Consider the following 23079-nt stretch of genomic DNA (forward strand, 5'->3'; position numbering starts at 1 on the left):
TACCAGCCACATTGCGAGATTTAGTGCTAATTAATGCTAAACATAGGACACTTTTTTTTAAGACCTGGGACTGCCCAAACATGTTCCAAATAGAACCCTTAGTCATAAGAACATAAGAAATAGGAGCAGGAGTAGGCCAATCGGCCCCTCGAGCCTGCTCCGCCATTCAATAAGATCACGGCTGATCTGATCCTAACCTCAAATCTAAAGAACACAAGAAGTAGGAACAGGACCCGGCCACTCAGCCCCTGGGCCCGCTCCGCCACCCACAGGGCCTTGACCGATCCGAACTCAGCTTCATGTCCAATTTCCTGCCCGCTCCCCGTAACCCCTAATTCCCTTTACTTCTAGTCAGCAGAGAGAGGAGACTTTCATCCCATCAGTCTGCAGTAATATGCCACTGCACCACTCAGTTTACAACCTACTGGAACCTGCAGTCTATACTGAGAAAATGAACTTGTAACTTAAAAGAAAAACGCATGGCAAGTAACATTTGATCTTTGAAAGGGATAAAATCACATATCTGCAACAAAAATTTATGTCAAGGTGGTGGCCCCTGGCAGCATTTTTTTTTAAAAATTTCTACATTGTTCCTTCACATCCACTGAAATTTACCAGAAATTATATATCATTACTGTATAAAGGTTGAGTTATTTCAAATACATAGTGTATTATCTACAACCTACACAAATACTTTAAAAAAAAAATTGTATGCAAATTAAAATGTCATTTTTGAAATCATTTTAATATTGTTTCCAATAAATAATGTTAAAAGCTTTAATTCTCCCCCAGCAAAGACTCAAATCAATTGATGTTTTCCTGAGGAACAGCCCTGCATCTTGCTGAATTAATATTCAGTTCCTCCGGTGTGATCAATAATGTGTAGCTGAGGGTCGATCTCTGGCGGAATAAATAAGCCTGATTTATTACCTTGTGCTGGGGCCTAGAAACAATGCATTCAAATTAACTCTACTTGCCAAAAACAAGGCTGAGAAGATTAACTTTTATAGTGAACATGCGCACTTTTTAAAAATGGTGTGTAGACTGATCCAGCACTGTTGGTGACTTCTTTAAAACAATGTACAAAACACTATACAAGGAGTAGTGAGACGTACAAAATGGGCCACGTGACTCCCAACACAAGGAGATTAATTTCAATGTCCCGCGGCTTCCGGGTATTTATTTATTGCACATGTTTCCCCTATCTCTTCACTTTCAACCAATTTATGACTGGGGCGGAGATCACCTCGTATGAAAAGGTAGGTACTGCATGACATTAATCAGGGCCAGAGAGGTCTCCCGGACTAGTTGCGATCGCCTAAGGAGGTTGGAGAGGAATTTTCCAGATTCTTTTCCCCCTAATTGGCCTGGGTTTTTAAAACCTGTTTTTTTCACCTCTCCAGGAGATCACGTGGTTTTCGGGTGGGATGGGGAGTCTATATATTGTGATGCACAAGGCATCGCAGTTGCGTGGGACAGGCTAGATGGACCAGAGGGTCTTTTCCTGTCCATCGTTGTTCGTGATATTCTTTACTCTTGAAGGCATTGACTACTTGCTGGGGCACAGCTCGACAGGCACCTGTGCCCTTTGTGTGAACCTAGACAAGCAGCATCAGCAAGCTATTCAACTGCAGGAAGCATTGCAGTGGAGTCCAATCCAGTTCTCACAATTGTAATTGGCAGCTAACATGGCCTCAGCCACAACTGCACATGGTGTTTTTTTGTTAAACCTCAGAAGTATCAATAATAATGAAAACATCAAGAACAGAGGAGGTAATTCAATTGCTCGCACAATTGGATAATAGTCCTTGGAGCTTTCACCATTATTCTGTGGAGGAGTAGAATCAATTTCACAGTTTCAATTCACATTACTGGTGGAAGATTTGTAACTGTATCATCTACTGGCAACTATATGTAATAATGTGTGCCAAGCTCCTGAATTGTCTCTTTGAGGCATTTATGTTTCCATTGCACATCTCAACACTTCAATGTGGTTTCTGAGCTATCCAATGAACTGTTGTATTTTGATTTTAAATAATTTTAGTAGATTTTGAGCACCACAGTCACAATGGTACAGCACTAAATGTGATGGTAAAATCGGAATGAAGAGCAGCTATATTCATCAGGGACTTTAACTACATTATCTTCATACCCAGACTGGGGTCGGCAGCGTAGGAGCACCATGATAGCTCTAGAAACACAATACGGCAACTTAAAGCACGATGGGGCTGGTTTTTGTCGTGGTTAAATTGGGCGGGCTACGGGCACCCAATGTCATCAGCAGGATTCCCAGTCAATGCGTGCGTCTGGGCCTCATTTAAGTACTGGAGGCAAGCTACCAGCGCTAATTGCGCTGCTTATAGGCAGCTGGCCGTTTGGGAGGGCAGGATCTCCAATAGAGCTGCTGCTTCTTAAATGGCCGACGGGTTGTCCAGAAATTAGCCAGCAGCAGTGGAGAACGGTGGCTGGGCATTCAATGCAAGCAGCATAGTTCCTAGGACTTAATTGCAGTGCATGAAGAAATTTAATGATGATACCGGGATTGCCAAGCTAAGACTCCTCTCCACATCGCTCTTGCTCTTTACACAGCCTTGCAACATCTGACTTTAGCCATCCTCCCCTCTCCCACTTCACAAGCCTCTCCTCCAGTCACAACAGGACACTACGGTACACCTCCTTCCGTCTGCACTCAACACAACTCTCCCCCTCTTGCCCACCCTGCTGCTTTTATCTCTCAGCATACATACTTTGCTAAGTTGCCGCACACATCTTCACAACCCTTCAACAGGGCACACACTAACCCACTCTTCTTGCAGGAGAAGCTGGCACACAATTGGAGGGAGACTTCAAGAACGGGAGGAGATCCGGCCATGTTGCAAACACGGCCCCATTGTGCTTTAAGTTGCCGTATCGTGTTTCTGGAGCTATCATGGTGCTCCTACGCTGCCAGCCCCAGTCTGGCTATGAAGATAATGTAGTTAGAGTCCCTGTTGAATACAGCTGCTCTTCATTCAGACTTTACCATCACATTTAGTGCTGTGCTATCGTGACTGTGGCGCACAAAATCATAGAAATTTACGGCACAGAAGGGGGCCATTTGGCCCATTGTGTCTGTGCCGACTGAAAATGAGCTATCCAGCCTAATCCCACTTTCCAGCTCTTGGTCCGTAGCCTTGTAGGTTTCGGCACTTGAAGTGCATATCCAAGTACTTTTTAAATGAGTTGAGGGTTTCTGCCTCTACCACCCTTTCAGGCAGTGAGTTCCAGACCCCCACCACCCTCTGGATGAAAAAATTTCTCCTCAGCTCCCCTCTAATCCTTGTACCAATTACTTTAAATCTATGCCCCCAGTTATTGACCCCTCTGCTAAGGGAAATAGGTACTTCCTATCCACTCTATCTAGGCCCCTCATCATTTTATACACTTCAATTAAATCACCCCTCAGCCTCCTCTGTTCCAAAGAAAACAACCCCAGCCGATCCAATCTTTTCTCATAGCTAAAATTCTCCAGCCCTGGCAACATCCTTGTAAATCTCCTCTGTATCCTCTCTAGTGCAATTACATCCTTCCTGTAATGTGGTGAGCAGAACTGTACGCAGTACTCAAGCTGTGGCCTAACCAGCGTTTTTTTTTTTTAAAAACAGTTCCAGCATAACCTCCCTGCTCTTATATTCTATGCCTCGGCTAATAAAGGAAAGTATCCTGTATGCCTTCTGAACAGCCTTATCTACCTTTCCTGCTACCTTCAGGGATCTGTGAACATGCAAGGTCCCTCTGTTCCTCTACACCTCTCTGTATCCTCCCATTTATTGTGTATTACCGTGCCTTGTTTGCTCTCCCAAATGCATTACCTCACACTTCCCCGGACTGAATTCCATTTGCCACTTTTATGCTTACCTGACCAGTCCATTGATATCTTCCTACAGTCTACAGCTTTCCACCTCACTACCAACTACACCACCAATTTTTGTATCATCTGCAAACTTCTTAATCATGCCCCCTACATTTAAGTCTAAATCATTGGTACATACCACAAAAAGAGACCTAGTACTGAGCCCTGCGGAACCCTACTGGAAACTGCCTTCCAGTCACAAAAACACCCGTCGACCATTATCCTTTGCTTCCTGCCACTGAGCCAATTTTGGATCCAACTAGCCACTTTTCCTTGGATCCCATGGGCTTTTACTTTCCTGACCAGTCTGCCATGTGAGACCTTGTCAAAAGCCTTGCTAAAATCCATGCAGACTACATCAAACGTGCTACCCTCATCGACGCTCCTTGTTGCCTCCTCAAAAAATTCAAATCAAGTTAGTCAGACACGACCTTTCCTTAAGAAATCTGCTAAACCTATGTAAAAATCAAAATACAGCAGTTCGTTGGATAGCTCAGAAACCACATTGAAGTGTTGAGCTATGCAATAGTAAAATAAATGCCTCAAAGAGACAATTCAAGATCTTGGCACACATTATTACATTTAGTTGCCAGTAGATGAAACAGTTACAAATCTTCCACCAGTAACGTGAATTAAAACTGTGAAATTGATTCTACTCCACCACAGGATAATGGTGACAGTGCCAAGGACTTTGGGGACATGACCATCGACTTCATTAGTAGAGGGAGGACATGCAGCATTAGAGATGGTGAGGCTGGAGGCCATGTTTGGGCAGTTTCCTTTCCTCTTTCCACTTAACTCTCCAGCTCACACATCATAACAACACTGGATTAGTGTGTGCACTGTTATACATCATAACAGTGACTACACTTCACTGTTATGCTGTGAAGCATTTTAGGACATCCTGAGGTCGAGAAAGGCACTATATAAATGCAAGTTCTTTGTTTTTTTTCCTCTACTGCGCACACTCAGGCACGTGCACAACACCTAAATAACTACTTACGAACCAACTACAATATTAATAAACTCATCCAAAGCTCAGCATTTTGTGCTAAAGTGTCATGGACTCCAAAAGGAATTATTTTTCTGGACCTACTATATGACAGACATGCAGCAGTGTACCATAAGTGAGGCCAATAGCACGTACCTCTCCGATTGGATCTCACTAGCGATAAAACAACAGCCTCTTTTTCTCTTCCTTGAAAGCCATCCACAGACTTGATTTCCAGCTCTGGATGCTTGCTAGACAGCTCTTTTCTCAGGAGTTGTACCTATTTCACAAACAATCTCATTGTTAAAAAAAAACACGATCAGCTCCAGTTTCTGCAATTCCCTCCGGCCCCATTATAATTTGGCTTATAGATTCCGCTATTCCTTCCCCAGACAAGAAAGAATGGGAAGCCAACCTGTTTCCAGCTCTGTTACACCACTCTTCAGCTGACCGCCAGGAGAAGCACAAGATCGGCCTGGAGTTAGCGTGGCTCCCATTTCTAACCCATGTAGCATCTCTCACATAACACTGGCAAGATTGGGATCCCACTTTATGAAGGATTTTTTTTTCTTTTTAAAAGAGATAAAGCCATGCCCTAAAACTCCATTAGACATGTTGGCACACCAGCCTCCTGCTGTCCTATCTTCAGAACTCTATCAGGGGTCAGATTTGCCAGCTCATGCAATGGCTTAGTGCATGGTGTGTTACAAAGCCATACAAACCAGGAAGGTCCCAAGTTTGATACCCCAGTATGTGCTGATCTCAGTTAGAGCAGTAGCTGAATTACTACATTGAACCTCAGTGGTGTGCACATGTGAATGTCAGATGAAAGTAGAATCAGGCTCGATTGTGGTGCACCACACGGTCAAATAGCTCGCCAATAGTCAACGTCTGGGCTCACACATGTATAATGGCCACTTGGACGAGATACTGGAGGGTGCTCGGTGCCCACAGAACCTCACTCCAGTAAGGAGTTAATATCTTCAGGAGAGGTTAGGGGAGAAAGAGGAAAAATAAAATTGTGGATGACCAGTGCTATAATATAAATATTCACATTGACACCGTACAGGACAGTTTAAAAAGATTGTGTTGAGACTCAATTTTTCAATCATGATCTCCCAATTTTCAAGCACAAACTGGATGATGCCGATTCAAAAGTGGGCATAGATCTGTTGCAATCTGCTACTATATCTTGGCGTTCTAGTTCATGACTCTCTAAAGGTTCGTGACCAATGTTGAGAAGCCATAGCCAAAGCAAATAGGGTATTAGGTTGTATTAACAGAAATATGCAATGTAAAACAAGGCACACCATTTAGTCCTTATACAAGACCTTGGTTAGACCACATTTAGAACACTGCATCCACTTTTTGGTCCCCTCATATGGTGGGTGATAGAGGCTTTGGAAAAGGTTCAGAGGAGGGCCACAAGAATGATTGCTTAAATAACCTTACTCACTCTGAAAGGCTTAAAAAAGTGTGTCGATTCACTTCACAGATACGTAGACTTCAGGCTGATTTTATATATATATATATATATATATATATATATATTAGGGCTAGACTAAGTTGCTATTGATAATTTCAATTTGATAGATTGGGGGAAGACCAGGGCCATGCATATAATTTACACAAGGGTAGGGCTAAGCATGGTCAATGTGGTCTCCTTGGCTAGTTTCCATCGCCTATGGGAGTCAGAAGAATTTTTCAGATCTTCCCCCCCCTCCCCGCCCAAGTTGTCTTGGGTTTTTACATATTTCCTGCCACTCCCAGGAGGTGGATAAGGAGTGTCGAATCACTATGCTTTTGGCATCACGACTGTGGGGCAGGCTACTGGACTGGTTGGTCTTTTCCTGCCCGTCATTTTTGTATGTTCATATCACTGCCCACTTGGCATCACACCCAACTTCCTGTGGACAGGACACAATTTAGCAGAGGATGAGTGCACATAAAGGCTCCTATTCTCAATGAAAACTGGTACAGCAGATTCAGTGGCACCACTGAGATATGTGAATGTGCAGCTAATGTTGGATACTTGCTCAGAAGCACTACAGGTGGCACTGTATGAAAGAAGAGCGAGCGCACAGCCTGATTGGTGGCAGCCTGACAATTGCAGCCAACCATACCTTCAGGCCCTGGCACACCAACCTAGGAAGAACTATGGGCAACTATCTTCAGAGTCCAGGTCATCAGAGAGCCAGATGCAGAGATATACCATCTGCTGCAAAAGCATCTGCAGCACAGGCTGGTACATCCAGGGTTATTAATATTGCACTCAGGTCTGAAACCTGCCTCCAACATGCTGCAGTGCTGACCTATGGGGATGGTGTAATGCAGTGGTTAGAAAGCCCATCTTCCTCACAACCACTTCGGCAGGAGATCGTTTGCCTGCATACTCTTACCTACAGCTTGAATCTGCTGTCCCTTCATTTATGTCGTTCACTCCCCCTGTAGCTTTAGCAAATGGGTTGAAATGCCTTCTGTGCCTTTCATAAGGATTTTTGTCCTATTCTGACACCATCTTTAATTATCTACTCCTTTTAAATTTTACCCTCAGTGTCATGCCCCCTACAGTAGTGTATTCTTTACGCATGTCTAAATCTGAATCTCAAGCTACAATAGTCAACCGAGTGCAGAAAATTGGATGCAAACTGCATACTTCACTTTAGGTCAGTGTAATGCCTTTTTCAAGCTATTTGGGTGTGAACTGCACCCAGTCAGAAAATTTAGGAATTGGACCACAAAACTCACATTCCAAACACGTCATGTTTCTCATTACTTACAAACAAAGATTGAACTTTTACAACTTGACTGTCTTTAAAAAAAAACATTTCAGTGTTAGAAATTAAAAACCAAATGCCTGCTTCGCCTGTACAGGAACTTTACCTGCAGATTGTATGGTGCTATCACAGCAATGTCCTTGGGGTGGACACCAGCCTCAGTCAGGGCTTGAATGTGCATTGCCACAATTTGAACCTCACCTGGAATAAAAGCAGTACGAGTCAAGACTTTACAAATTCAGGTCTTCCATAGATACCTTGTCGGGTTCAGTGACATTAGTTGCTTCTGTAAGTGGATCCCAAACACCTTACATGCCGAAGATGACTCACGCTGCCCAATATCTACCTATACGATAGAGTAACCCAAGGATGTAACAATAGTACCCCCGCAATCTGAACTGGATATTTGTGTCTATCGTCCCATGCCCCAAGTATCTCTCCAATCTTTTCACAGACTGAGAAAACATCTGGCAAGACGAGGGCAGATGTGAACAGTTAAGCCACTTTATTTCAGGTCAAGTGAACAGAGCAACAATTATGATCAGACTTAATTCAATCAGTACAAGTTGTCTTTGTGTAACAATACAAAATAACAAACACACTATGCTTCCCAATAGCAGCGAGTTGTCTTGCTCGACTTAAACAAAATAACTACCATCCTGTCGTCTCCCTTTGAGCCTGGTGAAAGTTTGTCCTGGAAGCTTTCTGCTTAAACACCTGACTGACTATCCAGGTCACTGCATTTTTATCTCCCTGTAATCACAATCCAAGAGAAGAGCCTGATAGAGACCCGCTGATAAGTGTTTGGGACCTGGACCAATGCAGCAGATGTGAGGTGTTCTAGTTTATAGTTGTGGGCCACAACATTAAAGCATAACCTATTAGCATTTTAAACCACCTTTCTTCTCAGCATCTTTTATTTTTGAAAACACAGTGTATTCACATAAGTTAAGACAGAAACCTTAAATGCAATTTCTCTCCCCCCCCCCACCATCCCTGATTCCTTCTGTGGAAACATGGTTAAAAAATTCCAAAGCATGACACATGATCAATTACAAATCAATTGCAGGGATGCGTTGTAGATTGATGATTTTCATTAAAAAGGTATGGCTGCTAATGCTGACCTGGCTTTACTGCAACTTCACTTGTGACCCGATAATTCAGAGCTCCTGAAAACTATGACAGAGAGATACAGTAATGTAGTGGCTCTGGTACTGGAACTGGCAAACCAAATCCCACCATGGCAAGTTGTGAAATTGAATGTGCTAAATCTGGTCACTGGTGGGCTGGTGCCAGAAAAAAAAAATGACCATGAAAACCAGATTGTTGTAAAAACTAGTCCAATAACATCCTTCAGGGAAGGGAATCTGCTACTCCTACTTTGTCTAGCCCATTTATGACTCATGCTCCACATTACGTTGATGACACTTGATGCCCTTGCCAAGGTTGACCAGAAACAAAGAACAAACTTTAAAAAAAATGGTAATACTCTTCTTTTTAAATCAGTTCAAGATTTCACGTAGGAAAAAAATCCCATCAAAAAGTCCAAACGTTTGGCTCAGTTCAGGAACTTGGTGTGTGAACAATTACAGGTCCAAAATAAATCTGGTCAAAATGACACAATGGACAGGAATTTGACTTGAATGCATTAACTCACAAAAATTGGTGCGTGGAGGATTTTTAGTTCCAGGAAAGCTACCTCTGTTCAACAGCCCAGTTATACTGGAGAAAACTAAATCCGTGTGATTATTCCCAACCTCCTCTCTCCCATTATTCATACGGTACCCTGATTTCCTTTAGATTGTTCATCTTCTTCATCAAGTTCAAACAGGCCACACCCTGAGGTGTCTATTAGAAGCAGTGGAATCTTTGTCTCTTCCGTGGAAGCAACCCCAGGCAGATCCCTAAGAATTATGGGAGCAGTAGTTAATAACACAGCAAAACGACAGCTGCATTAAAAAAAGTCATCCAAAAAAAAAGGCTTGTATTACTGTAACAGAGAAATCAGCCCACACAGAGTAGTCAATAAAGATGATTAATTGAAATGCATATGTGTGTGTATATAGGGTCTGCTTTACTAAAATTGCTACAGAAACATTCTGCCAGCACGCAATTAATTTTTGGATAGCACTGATGTCTTTATTAGCCGTTGAAGCTTGGAAAGAATGAAAATAATTTCATCCCACCTCCCTCCTCCTCAGTTCATCGCCTCACAGTTGGCTGAGCTATTCTCAGAGACGTGTTTTGATCTAAAGGCAGTATTTTAAACAGCCTGGTACACACACACACCGTCACAAGTCAGCTGGATAACCAAGGTGTCACCTTACACCAGAAACAAACATAATTGAAAGTGGCAGGCTGCACCCATTATGTGCAAATCAGCTGAAAGGGATAATCTCAAACCAGAAAGGATGGGGTTTGTATTAGAGATGTAACTGGTGCAAAGCCCACAAGTGAGCATTTTAAGTTACATGGAAAATGCTGAACCAAGCTTTGCATTTTAATAACTGACAAAGAACTGATATAGGAACATAGAAACAGAAGTAGGCCATTCAGCCCCTTGATCATGGCTGATCTGTACCTCAACTCCATTTACCTGCCTTTGATCCATATCCCTTGATACCCTTACCTAACAAAAATCTATTGATCTCAGTCTTGAAATTTCAATTGACCCAGCATCCACAGACTTTGGGGCAGAGAATTCCAGAGTTCCATTACCCTAGGTATAAAAGAAAAAGTGCTTCCTGATTTCACTCCTAAATGGTCTAGCTCTAATTATAGGATTGTGCTATTCTGGATTTCCTCCACTAGAGGAAATAGTTTCTCTATCTACCCTATCAAATCCCTTTATCATTTTAAACACCTCGATCAGATCACCCCCTGACCTTCTAAACTCAAGAGAATACAAGCCAAGTTTATGCAACCTCTCCTCATAATTTAACCCTTTGCTTCTTGGTATCATTCTGGTGAATCTGCGATGTACCCCCCGCCAAGGCCAATATATCCTTCCTGAGGTTGGGTGCCCAAAACTGAACAAAGTACTCTAGATGGGGTGTGATCAAGGCTCTGTACAACTGAAGCATCACTTCCTCACTTTTGAATTCCAACCCACTTGAAAAAGGGCAATCTTCAATTGGCCTTTTTGTACCTCCGCACTAGCAAATGCCTTATCAAATGCAGTAAACAACATGCATTTGTATAGCACCTTTTAACTTAAAAAAAATCCCAAGGCACAGATAGGCATAGGGAAAATAGATGGCAAGCAAGGAAGGGAGTGGTTAGATGGGGTGACTGAAAGCTGGTTAATGGGATGGGTTTTGAGATGGGTCTTAGAAGACGCCAGCTGGACAGGTGGAGAAATTTAGGAAGGCAATCCCAAAGAGCATGATCCAGGGACTGAAGACTAACACCAATGAAGGTGAAGGAAGGGGGACGCAACAGTATTGGTTGGCGGGGGGGGGAGGGGGGGTGGGGGAGGACAGGTGCGACAAAGCAATGGAGCAATTTAAAAATGAGGATGAGGAGTTTAAATTCAATGTGTTGGGATTCACGGAGTCAGTCAATGTAGGTCAGTGTAAACTGGAGTTGGGGACAAGCAAGTAGTCATTGTAACAGTCTCTAAGTGTAGAGGTGATGAATTTTGGGGCTGGGCTTCTGATCTCAAAAGGGCAGCTTAATGCCACCAATCCTGACCTTGACTGTGTAGCTAGAAATAAGGCCATTTTAAGACAGTATAATTGCAGCTGGTTCAGAGCAGATACATTGGACCGAATCTTGCTGGAAAAATAAGGGCACGTTAACGACGCCTGCTGTTATTAATGCACAAATCCGCCAGCAAATTTAGGGGATTAAGAGATACACTGAGATGCGAAGCTCCAGAACTTGCTGGTCGATTTATGTCGCTCCGCCATTTGCTTCACACAAACAGCATCTCGCTCTTAGCCTCCCCGTTATTTTTAAGAACTTGCTGGATATGCACACTATTTGCCCATTAAACTTGCCACAGAAAGTTAGGGCTAGAACTTAACAATGTAAGTACCTTTTTAATGATTTGATAATTGTTAATGCAATGCCAATCAACCTCTCTGGCCCAGAAAGGGAACAACTGATACTGTTCAATCTCATTCCTTCATGTTGTAAATTGTTGTTAGAGATTTTTAACATATCAAATTTTAATTTTTTTTTCTTATTTTATCTTTTTTAATCCAATCTTTCGTTCCTTCTCTATTTCTCTTTCAGTACCCGATTTGACTCTAATTCATCCTCTTTCTCCGTCATTCCTCCGTTAACTAATGAGATTTAAGGATTGAGAAGGTAAGGAGATACACTGTTTAGTCCCACCATTCACTAAGGTTCCCAGATGCCCCATTGCCCTCGCCATGCCGTTATCAGCTCGCACTTCCAGCAAGTTACAGTGCAGAACATTTTAGAGCTGAAGGGTGCAGGAAAGAATCCAACTAACGGCGTATGACGAGAGATGCCCTGCTCCAGCAAGATCTGGCCCATTTAGTTATCTGCTTTTAAGCTACCTCTTGTACTGTCATCCTATCTTCTGCAAATTGAAAGAAACGGATTGTAAAGGAGCTGCTGTCTCAAAGCACAGGAGTTGGAATCATATGCTCAGAGTTTCAAGGGTCTCTAATTCCCCCTCACTGCTGAGTCAGCATCCAGTATTGTTCTAGACAATCAAAGTTGTCCCTGTACTGCATAACTCAGTACAAACAGGGAGAAAAGTCCCAACTCTCCTGGACTGAAGAAACCATCTACAGGCTGCAAGCACTGCTCAATTAATAATACAATCACCGGGGCAGAGGAGGGCAAACGGCAACCTGACTGGACGGACAATGCAGCCATGTTTGTGAGTGGATGGCTGCACAACTGTCTAGTGCTTTTCACCCTAGTGCTGATCCATGCTCATTGCCCTGAAGTCATCCTTTGCTAGAAAACTCCAGTGCTGGAAAGTTTGACAGTGGCAGACCTAATATTTGGGATCATCACGAAGAGGGAAAGTATGCCTAGCCTAAAACTTATTAATAGTGGTGGTGCCAGAGGACTGGAGAATTGCAAATGTTACGCCCTGGTTCAAAAAAGGCTGTAAAGATAAACCCGGCAACTCCAGGCCAGTCAGTTTAACCTCAGTGGTGGGGGAAACTTTTAGAAACGATAATCCGGGACAGAATTAGCAGTCACTTGGACAAGTGCGGATTGATTAGGGAAAGCCAGCATAGATTTTCTAAAGGCAAATAGCGTTTAACTAACTTGATAGAGTTTTTTGATACGTTAACAGAGAGGGTCGACGAGGGCAATGCAGCTGATGTGGTGTATATGGACTTTCAAAAGGCGTTTGATAAAGTGCCGCACGATAGGCTTGTCATCAAGATTGAAGCCCATGGAATAAAAGGGGCAGTAGCAGCATGGATAGAGAATTGGCTAAGTGACAGGAAACAGAGAGTAGTGGTGAACGGTTGTTTTTCAGACTGGAGGGAGGTGTACAGTGGTGTTTCCCAGGGGTCGGTACTAGTACTGCTTTTCTTGACATATATTAATGGGTGTACAGGGCACAATTTCAAAATTTGCAGATGACACAAAACTTGGAAATGTAGTGAACAGTGAGGAGGATAGTGATAGACTTCAAGAGGATACAGACAGGCTGGTGGCATGGGCGGACACGTGGCAGATGAAATATAATGCAGAAAAATGCGAGGTGATACATTTTGGTAGGAAGAATGAGGAGAGGCAATATAAGCTAGAGGGCACAATTCTAAAAACGGGTACAGGAACAGAGATCTGGGGGTATGTGCGCACATATCGTTGAAGGTGGCAGGGCAGGTTGAGAAAGCGGTTAAAAAAGCATACGGGATCCTGGGCTTTATAAATAGAGGCATAGAGTACAAAAGTATGGAAGTCATGATGAAACTTTATAAAACACTGGTTCGGCCACAGCTGGAGTATTGTGTCCAGTTCTGAGCACTACATTTGGGAAAGATGTGAATATTAGAGGCCTTAGAGAGGGTGCAGAAGAGATTTACTAGAATGATTCCAACGATGAGGGACTTTAGTTACGTGGATAGACTGGAGAAGCTGGGGTTGTTCTCCTTGGAACAGAGACGGTTGCGAGGAGATTTGATAGAGGTATTCAAAATCATGAAGGGTCTAGACAGAATAGATAGAGAGAAACTGTTCCCATTGGCGGAAGGGTCAAGAACCAGAGGACATAGATTTAAGGCGACTGGCAAAAAAACCAAAGGGGATATGAGGAAAAACTTTTTTTTTTAAACACAGCGAGTGGTTAGGATCTAGAATGCACTGCCTGAGGGGGTGATGGAGGCAGATTCAATCATGGCCTTCAAAAGGGAACTGGATAAGTACTTGAAAGGAAAAAATTTGCAGGGCTACGGGGATAGGGCGGGGGAGTGGGACTAGCTGGATTGCTCTTGCATAGAGCCAGCACAGACTCAATGGGCCGAAAGACCTCCTTCCGTGCTGTAACCTATGAATAGTTGCTGTTATGCTGTAAAATAAACTCTGTTTTCATCCAGAATTGTCTGAGCTTACTACTCAGGCCTAAGTCCTCAAGTATTGCCCAAAGAAACCCATTGTTGCCTTTGATTTACACTGTTGGATTCATTATTTAAAAAAGAAAAGTGCTGCAATGCCTTGGTGTAAACTTTGAAACATCATAGCAGTCTGACCTAGCCTCGAGTGGCTGCACTAAGTTTGCAGACCACTATTATACGTACTTTAGCAAGTGTTCAGCCACCATCCTGTGAGCCGTGAGGCGTCCGTGATACATCTGATTGGAGGCCCATTGCATTACAGCATCATGCATTCGATATTGTACAGTCAGCATTTTCACCACTTGCTCACCGTATCTCTGGATTAGCCGCTCCATCAAACTGAGTGCGAGGCCATTAGCTGCAGCTCTGTTGGGAGTGTGCACAAAAAGAGTTAAGCCGCAAAAAAAAAAACCCATGGACGGAAGACAGATATATTCAATTAAGTTCAAAGCACAGCTCGAGAATTTTTATGATCGGACTAACAATTTCCAAATTTTCTGATTATCTGCAAAACTTTAATTATACTGTAATAAAACTGACCAACCTCTATTAGATTTCAAAACCTATTATGAAATCATTAAGCATTTAAAACTGAACACAATCCACCATCCAGCTTTAATGGAGCTTTATTAAATATTGCATATTCAGTGGCGTACTTCCCTGTAATTCACCATCCAAAATATCCCTGTAACTTGCAGTTGCTGGTGTTACAGGCTGATATTCCGTAAGGTCTGACATCATTACTCAGTGCTTGATGTGAAAGCCTTGCTTACAAGTTAACCAAGCAAGTTGCAAACTGCAATTTTACTTTTTTTTTTAAAAAAAATTCCCCTTGTATAAAAGCTTTTCTGTTTAACAACTAAATGACTGCCTGGAAAAGTTCTGCAGCACCCAGCCAGCATGACCTCCAGCACAGAGCCCCTCCATCTTTGGCATGCAGCACAGGCACTTTCTGCCCCTGGAGATGCTGAACCTTCAATGCTTAGCTATTAATATATGGAAGAATAGGTGGCCTGCTCCCAGACCTCTGCCAATGCTGTTCTTATACCAGGCAATAGGGAGTGCAGGATTGCAGTCTTTTAAGAAAGAATTAATTCTCGAGATACGGGTGTTGCTGGCAAGGCTGGCATTTATTGCCCATTCTTAATTGCCCTTGAAAAAGGTGGTGGTGAGCCGCCTTCTTGAACCGCTGCAGTCCATATGGTGAAGGTATTCCCACAATGCTGTTACATAAGGAGTTCAAAGATTTATAACCCAGCGATGAAGGAATGATGATATACGTCCTAGTCGGGATAATGTGTGAATTGGAGAGGAACTTGGAGGTGATGGTGTCCCCATGCACCTGCTGCCCTTGACCTTCTAGGTGGTGGAGGTAGTGGATTTGGGAGTCTGTGGTGACTCAGCTTCTGATTGTCCCTTCCTCCTTCTGGAGAGGTGCCCAACATTCACTCAACCTCTCTACAACAGGGATCAGGAGCTCACAGTGTGGATGTAAACTGGTGCCTTATCATTAGGCAGCACACTGTGCTGCTTCAAATTATTTCCCCTTCCCCCAAAAACTTGACCTTTTCCTCTCCTGAAGATCAGGCAGTGACTCATGCTGGGGTATGGTTCCAAAGGCACCAGCAGCCTTCCAATACCTAACCCCGGGGGAGGGGGACATTCTTCACATGGAAGCCTGTATAATTAGTGCCTGCAAGCTATTCGACTGTAGGGGGCATCATAACAAAGCCCAATCCTGTCCTCACATACGTGAGCATCAAGAGTAGAAACCCTGCTGGGTTTTTCTCCAACCCTATCTAGGGGTGCTGAGGGCGACTGTATAATGTCTACTGCAATCCCAGGATTAGCCAAGTTTAAAAATTTGGGCTTGCACCTGATGACTGGCTGGTTTGTGTGGCTCGTAACCATACTGGGGGCTAAACTTACCCATTAAGCAGCCAAAGGTGCTAGAATGAAAACTTGTGTTCAATTAGTCTTGAACCAATATGTTGCAGCATGACTGATTACGTTACTCAAATGAAGTATTATAAATCAGTCAAGCAATATTAATAAGCTTCTAAAAAATTGTCAACCCGAAGCTCCCCAGATGGCTCAGCAAGTTAATCCAGTGAACAGCTGAGGCTTACAAACAAACAGTGAGTGATTTTAATACTGCCGTCTCTTCTCTAGGTTCAGATGAAAGAAAAGAATGAACTTGCATTTATATGGTGCTTTTCATATCCTGACGCCATCTCCAAGTACTTCACAACCCATGACTTACTTTTAAAGTATCGTCACGGTTATATAATGTGGCAGCTAATTTGCACACAGCAAGGTCCGACATACAGCGAATGACCAGTTAATCTATTTTGGTGGTGTTGGTTGAGGGATAAATATTGCCCAGGACACTAGAACACCTCTGCTCTTTTTCAAAGAGTGCCATGCATCTTAAACGTCCACATGAACAGACAGGTCCTTGGTTTAACATCTCATCTGAAAGAATGCACTTCTTGGAACGCAGCTCTTCCTTATTACTGCACTAAAGTGTCAGTCTGGATCACGTGCTCAAGTCTCTAGAGCACGGCTTGAACCCACAACCTTCTGACTCACCCAAACTGACATATCAGCCAAGGTAACCATTATGAACCACCATAGTATCATTGTAGGTGCAACACATGAGGAGGCCATTCAGCCCATCGTGCCTGTGCCGGCTCTTTGAATGAGCTATCCAATTAATCCCATTCCCCTGCTCTTTCCCCATAGCCCTGTAAATTTTTTCCCTTCAAGTGTTTATCTAATTCCCTTTTGAAAGTTGTAGCTTCATCTCATGGTTTATATCATCAGTGAAAGTACTCCTGGCTATCTATTATTTTCGATGCAACACATTACTATGGGGATCTTAGGAGGAAAACAATGGCAATCATTCGATTTTGGAGCATCATTGCAACAACAACTTGCATTTCTTAAAACACATTTCATGTAGTAAAACTTCCCAAGGCGCTTCACAGGGGCTTTATCAAGCAAAATTTGATACCAAGCCACATAAGGAGATATTAGGACAGGTGACCAAAAGCTTGGTCAGAGAGGTAGGTTTTAAGGAGCGTCTTAAAGAAGGAGACAGAGATAGATAGGTTTAGGCAGGGAATTCCAGAGCTTCGGGCCTAGGCAGCTGAAGGCACAGCTGCCAGTGGTGAAGCGATGAGAATAGGGGATGTGCAAGAGGCCAGAATTGGAGGAGCGCAGAATTCTCAGGAGGGTTGTAGGGCTGGAGGAGGTTACAGAGATAGGGAAGGACAAAACCACGGAGGGATTTGAAAATGAAGATGAGAATTTTTTTTTAAAAAAACAAGGCATTGCCGGACCGGGAGCCAATGCGGGTCGGTGAGCACAGGCGTGATGGGTGAACGGGACTTGGTGCGAGTTAGGATATGGGCAGCAGAGTTTTGGATAAGCTCAAGTTTACATAGGGTGGAAGGCGGGAGGCCGGCCAGGAGAGCATTGGAATAGTCGAGTCTGGAGGTAACAAAGGCACGGACGAGGGTTTCAGCAACAGATGAGCTGCGGCGGGAGCGGAGACTAGTGATGTTATGGAGGTGGACAAAGGCGGTCTTAGTGATGGAGAGGATATGGAGTCGGAAGCTCAGCTCAGAGTCAAATTGGATGCCAAGGTTGCGAACAGTCTAGTTCAGCCTCAGACAACGGACCAGGGAGAGAGATGGAGTCGGTAGCTAGGGAATGGAGACTGTGGCGGGGACTGAAGACAATGGCTTCAGCCTTCCCAATATTTAATTGGAGGAAATTATGCAGCAAATGGGCTGTTTCAATACCGGATGTAGACAGGTGTTAGCAGTACCGGTTCCCAAATGTGGGTCTCACACAAACCCTCTGGTACATTTGCATTGGGATTGATGCTGGCTCTGTTGGTAACTGACATCGCCAGCACCTCTAAGGAAAAAGCAGATACAGAGTGATGGATGCAGAGCTCCACTGAGCTCCTGACTTCCACCACGGTACCAAGTTGAATGTTGTTGCATTCAGGTTCTGAGCCTCCTTTTCTGGGTTATGCATCTGTGGCGATTTTCCAATCTCTATTTGAATCCAGTCTGGAACAAAATTCACGGGGATTACACGCTTCCTCGGCTTAGAATCATACTCCGAGCTCCTTTACTCCCATTTTTGCACAAGTAACCTCTCTATATGCAGCCTGGAATCTTACTTACCAGTGGTGTCTTAAGGACTAGAGGATTCTGAAGTATTATGCAAACACAGCATGATTTTTGAGTGGGGAGACTCTCTCTACTTTTAATGGACTTACTTGTGAGAAATGATGGTTGGAGGAAGTTGTTTGTGATCCCCAGCCAGGATGCATTTTGGGGCCTTCAGTAATGGTATCCAGCAGCTTGCTTCCAGTGCCTGTGCACACTCATCAATCACCACAAGATCAAAATAATCGTCCGACATGAGTTTCAATGGGCCATCATTAGAAGCACCTAGGAAACGCACAAAGAGCAGATGCTAAACGTGTGAACTTAAACAGCAACTGATCTATTATACAATAGTAGGCCTTCAATTCCATTATATTGCAACCATGAATTGTTAACCTACCCCTGAATTCATCATCAGGGAGAACGTAACATACATTTACTGTTTGAAGTCCCCATTATTTATAATCTGTGCATCTTTGATGCATATGAGTACAGTTATTGTTGTGATGGTGTTCCATTAATAAATCTCAGCAATATGTAGTTGCTTTTTCAAAAAAGATTTTATGCTTTACTTTTATATACCATCCCCAAGGGTCCAAAACGTCAACCATTTTCTCCCATCTTTAGAAAGTTGTAGAAATCAAACTGTTCTGAATGCATGGCCTTGGTGTTCATCATAATTTAATGAAAGGATAGAGAACATTGTTTTGCTTTGACATTTTCAAATCATCGCACATCAAGTTAGAGTCACGCAGAAAGACCTTTAAAAATAAACATTGAATAAGCATTAGCTTGGCACACCTCAGTCAGGCGCTTGTGGTGTCAAACCCCACTGCAGGACTTGAGCACATAATCTGGGCTGGCACCTCAGTGTAGTACCGAGGGAGTGCTGCATTGTCAGAGGTGCCATCTTTCAGATAAGACATTAAACCAAGGCCTTGTTTGCATGTTCCGATGATTTGGGTGGATGTTGAAGAATACGATGGCACTTTGCAAAGAAGAACAGGAAGTTCCAACATTCCTCCCTCAACCAAACACCACCAAAAACAGAAATCAAAATATTGCAAATCTCAAAACTAAAGCAAAAAAATGGCTGGAAATAGTCAGCACGTCAGGAAGTGCCCAAGACCTGAAATGTCAATTGCAGTTCCTCCACAGATACTATCTAGCCTGCTGAGTACTTCCAGCTTTTTCTGTTTTTGTTTTCAGGCCACCAAAAACAGATTTACTGGCTATTCATCTCATCGTTGTTTGTGGGATCTTGCTGTGCACAAGATAGCTGCCACATTCACCAGAATAACAACAATGACTGTGAAGCACTTGGACTTTTTTTTTCAGATAATGGGACAAGAAACTACATTAATTCAAAATATTTATTTTAGTGTATTTTCATTTTAAGTCTACACTGCAGATTTTGTAATAAATTCCATATTAATAAAAATGATACATCTTTGGCCATGGGTGATTTAATTAATCATTAGAGCAATACGGCACAGTTAACCCGTCTCTCGAGGGCACGAGCTCGAACCACCAATTAGACCTTGCTTCACCATCTAATTGTCATTTGGGCCTAGTTATCAGTCCCGCTCCTACTCAAGAAGGGATGAAGGAGTGACAACTGGACACTTTCCCCGTTAGTCCACCTCTACGGGACAGTACACAGGCAATTCAGCATCAACGAGCAGCAACAGATAACTGGGAACTGGTTTCAATGGTCATAAATTGCATGCATTATGTGACGTAAAACAGGTTCTGTTCTCGAGACTATCGCAGGTGACCTTCCAGCTTCATTTTACTAACGGCCTCTAGAGGTTTGATAAACTCGGCCCACTCAAGACACCTTTCCTTCTGCTTTGAGCTGACTTCATTTAAGTCCATGCGTCTGAAACGTCACCTCGGTGATATTTAAAGCGCACTAGTGTGTCTGAAAAATGATATTTAGAACTTAAACCAAATATCCCCATGATACATTTACGGGGAAGCTAGATAAGTATGAGGGTGACAGGAATAGAAGGATACGCTGATGGGGTGAGGAGGCGGCTCGTAGAGCATAAACACCAGCACAGACCAGTGGGCCGAACGGCCTGTTTCTATGCTGTAAAGTCTATGTAATTCTACGTTCATTACATAATTCCTGCCTTCGTTTCACATGCAAGTAAAGCTTTTAGATATCCCATTATTCTGATTCTGCTTTTACTATAGGTTCGTAGCACTGCAGAATTATGCACATTAGAAAATTTAATCTCAGTATTTCGTGATGTAAAGTTTCCACACTGCTCCTGTTGCAAGAGTGCAATAGGAAAACAGTTTGGACGGGCTCGATCTGGTTTATGGTGGGGGTACATTCGCAGCAGGAAACTGCTCATAATTCAACAGAAATTCCTGTAATTAAGACCATTTTTATTTGAGGGGGAAAAGAGGCTCAATTGAGAAACTCAACTTGAGGGCCAAGGCTCCACAGTACAAGACACCAAGATTGAAAAAAGATTGGGAGAGAAGGAGAGGAAAACAGAGAGGTGATGATTAAGTGATGGCAATCTTAAGCTTTGAAAGTCTGTAGATTGGTAAAGAACCAGAGACGACATGAGGAAAAAAAATGTTTATGCAGCGACTTGTAATGATCTGGAATGCACTGCCTGCAAAGGATGGTGGAAGCAGTTTCAATAACTTTCAAAAGAGAATTGAATAAATACTTGAAATGGAAAAATTTGCAAGGCTATGGGGAAAGAGCAGGGGTGGGGAACTAATTGGATAGTTCTTTCAAAGAGCCAGCACAGGCACGATGGGCCGAATGGCCTCTTTCTGTGCTTTCTACAATCATCCTATGATTGTAGAAAGTGAAGACAAATGTGGGTAAAGGGTTAACTAATTTTGATGTTGCAGGAAAGGGCGAGTTATTTAAGGTGATACAGTTCATTGCTGCTTCTACGAGAGTAAACCCCACACTCTGCCTTCATTCCTTATGTGGCTCTACCTGTGTTAGTTGCCAAGACGACAGTGGCTTTTTTTAGTATCTGTACTATAGCTGTCTCCTCCCTCGCTCTCAGCTCCTTTCTCAAAGTCTTGATCTCACCACGAAAGTGCACCTTCTCTCCTCTGTCCTGTGCCTTTTTCATTTTTGCCTTTGAAAGAAAAAGCGATCATTTTTTTTCTCTCTGCATTGAACATATTGGCACGTTAGCATAAAATTTACAGAAAATAAACCAGATTTTTGAATAAATAAGCATTTTTCCACTTACCGTAATGAGAAAACAATTCAGTTGGAAAAGTTGCAGCTTCACTGAAAATTATATGAATGCGTTTTTCTTTTTAAAAATACAATTCCCCACAAGATGTAAAACAAACCAAACTACACTTGCAATCTGGGTCCCTGTGGTGCAGGTACTTACAAAAGCCTGATCGATGTCCTTCCGGATATCCATTACTATTTGGGTGTTGTCACTGTGTGCCAATACAGCATCCAGAGAATGGCGCTGTATGGATTCAAGTAGTCGTGCAGGGTGACCTAAACGTAGAACCTGTGCTTTAAATTGTGCCAGGCGTTCAACAAGATTGTCGACAGCAACGTTAGAGGGAGCACAGCAAAGTACCTTGGGGAGGGGGGGAAATAAAAAACAATTCAGCGATAAGACATCCAGATCATTGAAACAGACTGATCAAATGAGAAATGTAAAGTTGTCAGAACATAAGAAATAGGAGCAGGAGTAGGCCAGGTGGGCCTCGAAACTGCTCCGCCATTCAATAAGATCATGGCTGGTCTTCTACCTCAACTCCACTTTCCCGCCAGATCCCCATATCCCTTAATTCCCTTAATGTCCAAAAATCTATCGATCTCAGTCTTGAATATACTCAATAACTGAGCATCCACAGCCCTCTAGGGTAGAGAAATCCAAAGATTCACAACCCTCAGTGAAAAGTTTTTTCCTCATCTCAATCCTAAACGGCCAACTCCTTATCCTGAAACTATGACCCCTGGTTCTAGACTCTCCAGCCAGGGAAACGGCGTCTCAGCATCTACCCTGTCAAGCCCTCTAAGAATTTTATACTTTCAATGAGATCAACTCTCATTCTTCTAAACTCCAGAGAGTATAGGTCCATTCGACTCAATCTCTCCTGATAGGACAATCCCTTCATCCCAGGAATCAATCTAGTGAACCTTCGTTGGACCCACTTTAAGGCAAGTATATCTTTCCTTACGTAAGGAGACCAAAACTGTACACAGCACTCCAGTTGTAGTCTCACCAGTGCCCTGTACAATTGCAGCAAGACCACTTATACTCAATCCATGCTAACGAGCCCTAATCTTGTGCGGTACCTTATCGAATGCCTTTTGAAAATCCAAATATACTACATCCAGTGGTTCCCCTTCATCTACCCTGCTAGTTACATCCTCAAAAAACTCTAATAAATTTGTCAAACACGATTTCCCTTTCATAAAAAGTGTTGACTCTGCCTAATTATATTATGATTTTCTTAGTGCCCTGTTACTATGTCCTTAACAGATTCCAGCATTTCCCTACTACTGATGTCAGGCTAACTGGCCTGTAGGTCCCTGTTTTCTCTCTTCCTCCTTTCCTGAATAGTGGGGTAACATTTGCTGCCTTCCAATCCACGGGGACCATTCTAGAATCTAGGGAATTCTGGAAGATCAAAACCAACGCATCCACTATCTCTG

At 43.0% G+C, this 23079-nt stretch overlaps 1 protein-coding gene across 3 annotated transcripts in view; it reads right to left on the reverse strand.

Annotated features, from left to right (window-relative positions):
- Positions 1-23079, reverse strand: part of ighmbp2 (immunoglobulin mu DNA binding protein 2) — a 67422-nt gene that overhangs the window by 6820 nt on the left and 37523 nt on the right. For all 3 annotated transcript variants that reach the window (XM_067993708.1, XM_067993710.1, XM_067993711.1), the window contains exons 7-13: positions 21794-21994; positions 21379-21526; positions 18515-18689; positions 14401-14583; positions 9446-9564; positions 7767-7861; positions 5040-5163 (exon numbers count right to left, since the gene is read on the reverse strand). In XM_067993708.1, coding sequence (XP_067849809.1) covers positions 5040-5163; positions 7767-7861; positions 9446-9564; positions 14401-14583; positions 18515-18689; positions 21379-21526; positions 21794-21994 — 1045 coding nt within the window. The remainder of the gene's footprint in view (positions 1-5039; positions 5164-7766; positions 7862-9445; positions 9565-14400; positions 14584-18514; positions 18690-21378; positions 21527-21793; positions 21995-23079) is intronic.

Source organism: Heptranchias perlo, chromosome 12, assembly GCF_035084215.1.
Source record: "Heptranchias perlo isolate sHepPer1 chromosome 12, sHepPer1.hap1, whole genome shotgun sequence".
NCBI lineage: Eukaryota > Metazoa > Chordata > Chondrichthyes > Hexanchiformes > Hexanchidae > Heptranchias > Heptranchias perlo.